Source organism: Geospiza fortis, unplaced genomic scaffold (genome assembly GCF_000277835.1).
Source record: "Geospiza fortis unplaced genomic scaffold, GeoFor_1.0 scaffold193, whole genome shotgun sequence".
Lineage (NCBI taxonomy): Eukaryota > Metazoa > Chordata > Aves > Passeriformes > Thraupidae > Geospiza > Geospiza fortis.
In genome coordinates this window covers 258,860-261,848 of record NW_005054523.1, presented here as the reverse complement: position 1 = coordinate 261,848, position 2,989 = coordinate 258,860, and the positions used below count along the sequence as shown (strand labels likewise).

General features: G+C 43.3%; 1 protein-coding gene across 1 annotated transcript in view; it reads left to right on the top strand.

Moving 5' to 3' along the window:
- The window catches only part of NR4A2 (nuclear receptor subfamily 4 group A member 2), a 4,696-nt gene extending 2,156 nt beyond the window's left edge, over window positions 1–2,540 (top strand). The window contains exons 2-4 of the mRNA XM_005429112.2: window positions 150–375; window positions 792–970; window positions 1,050–2,540. Of these exons, the coding sequence (XP_005429169.1) occupies window positions 150–375; window positions 792–970; window positions 1,050–1,306 (662 nt within the window). The 3' untranslated portion in view covers window positions 1,307–2,540. The remainder of the gene's footprint in view (window positions 1–149; window positions 376–791; window positions 971–1,049) is intronic.
- Window positions 2,541–2,989: the final 449 nt, after the last annotated feature.

The window sequence follows — 2,989 nt, the reverse complement described above, 5'->3', positions numbered from 1 at the left end:
GAGCGCCGTTCCTAATCGAATTAATTGCCCCGGAACATCTAATTTCCTCACCGGTCAGAGAGAGCTTTAATTGTTATCCCAGCCCGCTCCCCGGCCAGCGACGGGGTGAGCAATTTCACGGGTTATAGACTTTAGAGAACCTCATTAAGTGCTTTTTAAAATGAATTTCCAGTTCCAGGCTAACCCCGACTACCAGCTGAGCGGTGACGACACCCAGCACATCCAGCAGTTCTACGATCTCCTGACCGGCTCCATGGAGATCATCCGAGGGTGGGCGGAAAAAATCCCCGGCTTCACCGAGCTGCCCAAGACGGACCAGGACCTGCTCTTCGAGTCCGCCTTCCTGGAGCTGTTCGTGCTGCGGCTGGCGTACAGGTGAGCGGGGGTCGGGGCACGGCCAGGGAGTCAGACCCTTTCAGGGTTCACTGGTCTGCGTTTTATTAACTCCTCGGTAATTAGGTGCCTCTTAAATCCTTCATTTATTGCTCCTCAAGTAATTAGTTGTTTAGATTTTCTCCCCCATCATCTCCTTTCTTATTATTTTATTTCTTTCCTGCTTGCTCTTGTTGTTTTTTCTCTTTCATTTTCTCTTCTCTATTTTATCTTTCTCTCCCTCTCTGTCTTGCTTTCTTCCTTTCGCTCATTCTCTCTTTTTTACTCTTATATTTTGTCTTTCTCTTATCTTTTGTCTTTTTCTTTCCTTTCCTCCTATCTAATTTTCCTCCCCCTCTCATCCATCCATCCATCCATCCATCCATCAGTTCATTCTGGGGTTGTCCCCTTCCTTCCAGGTCCAACCCCGTGGAGGGGAAGCTGATCTTCTGCAACGGGGTGGTCCTGCACCGGTTGCAGTGCATCCGTGGCTTTGGGGAGTGGATCGATTCCATCGTGGAGTTTTCCTCCAACTTGCAGAACATGAACATCGACATCTCTGCCTTCTCGTGCATCGCTGCCCTGGCCATGGTGACAGGTGAGTGTTCCCCCTGCTGCTCCCCTGCCCGCCCTGCTCGGAGCCAGACCCCTAACGTCCCGCACCCTTCTCTTTGCAGAGAGGCACGGCCTCAAGGAACCCAAGAGGGTGGAAGAGCTTCAGAACAAGATTGTAAATTGTCTCAAAGACCACGTGACTTTCAATAACGGGGGGCTGAATCGCCCCAACTATTTGTCCAAACTCTTGGGGAAGCTCCCCGAACTGCGCACGCTTTGCACGCAGGGGCTGCAGCGCATTTTCTACCTGAAACTGGAGGATTTGGTGCCACCGCCAGCAATAATTGACAAACTTTTCCTGGACACTTTACCTTTTTAAGACTCTTCCCGCACGCTTCCGCTGACCCGAGGAGAAGCTCCACCTGCCTGAAGGGGAGCTGGTGTGGGCCCAGAGCAGCACCCCTGGGTGCCAGCTCCCACCCGGCCGGTGCTGCCAACTCCTGCAGGCAGAACGTGATGGGCATTTTGGCTCTGGGCCATCATGGATGCAGCTCATGGACTACACAAATACCATGGTATAAACTTTTTATTCTCGGCTTCTAAATGAGTTTATGATTAAGGACTTCTGGTGCAAAGACAAGCCTGCCTGGCGGCGCCGGCTCACGCGGTGCCAAGCCCAGCGCCGGGGCGACCCGCAAGCCTCTCCCTCCTAAAGACTAAAGTTTTCTGCAGCAAAAGAAAGCTGTAATATACCCAGACCCCAAACCTTGCGTGGGTGGCGTGGCATTCATGAAGGCGAAGGCTTGTAAATTTATCAGATGCAGTTTGGCTTTTTAAAGAAAAAAAAAAAATTCTTCTGTGCCTATTTATGATGAAACGTGGAAAATAATTCTAAAAAAAATCAAAAATAAAAGCTAAATGTGTTTGGGAGAAAAATAATTAAAAAAAAAAAAGGAGAATTAAAAAAAAAAAAGAAAACCCAATCTGTCCATACCAGGGAAGCATGATGATTCCAGGGTGACAATGTTATAGGCACTTGCTATTTCAGTAATGTCTATATTCTATAAATAGTATTTCAGACACTATGTAGTCTGGTAGCTTTTATAAAGACTGGTAGTTATCTAAGCTTCAAACATTTTCTCAATTGTAAAATAGGTGGGCACAAGTGTTACCCCCGGAATCCCCCCCAAAGGGACACATAGTGTTTGTAAACACCGCCCGACACCCCTTGTTTGTAAGTGTTGTATGTACTGTTGATGTTGATTAAAGAAGAAGTTTATATCTTGATTATTTTGTTGTCTAAAGCTAAACAGATCTTGCATGCAGCAGCTTTTGACTGTTTCCAGAGTGCTTATACTATACATAACTCCCTGGAAATTACTGAGCACTTTGAATTCTTGGTTTGTTTTGTTCCATTTGTTTTTTTATGTCTAAAAATTGTCGGTTAATATATTATTTTATGTTCGAGTAATATTTTTAATATTGCCATATTCTGTAGTATTTTTCTTTGTATACCCCGGTTTGGCACACGGGAAAGTCGCTGCCTTTTTTTAATATGGTGTACGACAGTAAGAAACGCGGATTATTATTATTATTATAATTATTATTATTATTATTTTAGACATTTCAGTAGGAGGAATTTTGCAACAGTATGAGGGGTTGAAATTTTCATTGTCAGAAATGAATTATACTGGACTTTGTCTGTGTAGTCTTGTCTTTCTTTAAATACTGTCTGGAAGGGAACTTGGTATTCAATAAAGCAAGTGACTTCCTTTTATTTTGAAGGCATACTATATAGTGCTGAATTGGATCTGAAAATGCAATGGATTTGAAGACAGAGAAATTAGTACAAAATCTAGTGTACAGAAGAAATTGTCTTATGAAAAACCTGATGATATATATAGTGAAACACTGTTACAGTGAATTTCTGATATAGTGCTATTTTCCTGGAGTCCATATGCCTTCTTTGTATTTCAGTTAATAAAAAATGATAATTTGTATAGATAAATTTAGGATAATAGGTTTATTTCAATCATTATACAGTATTTCTTTATCCTACAAC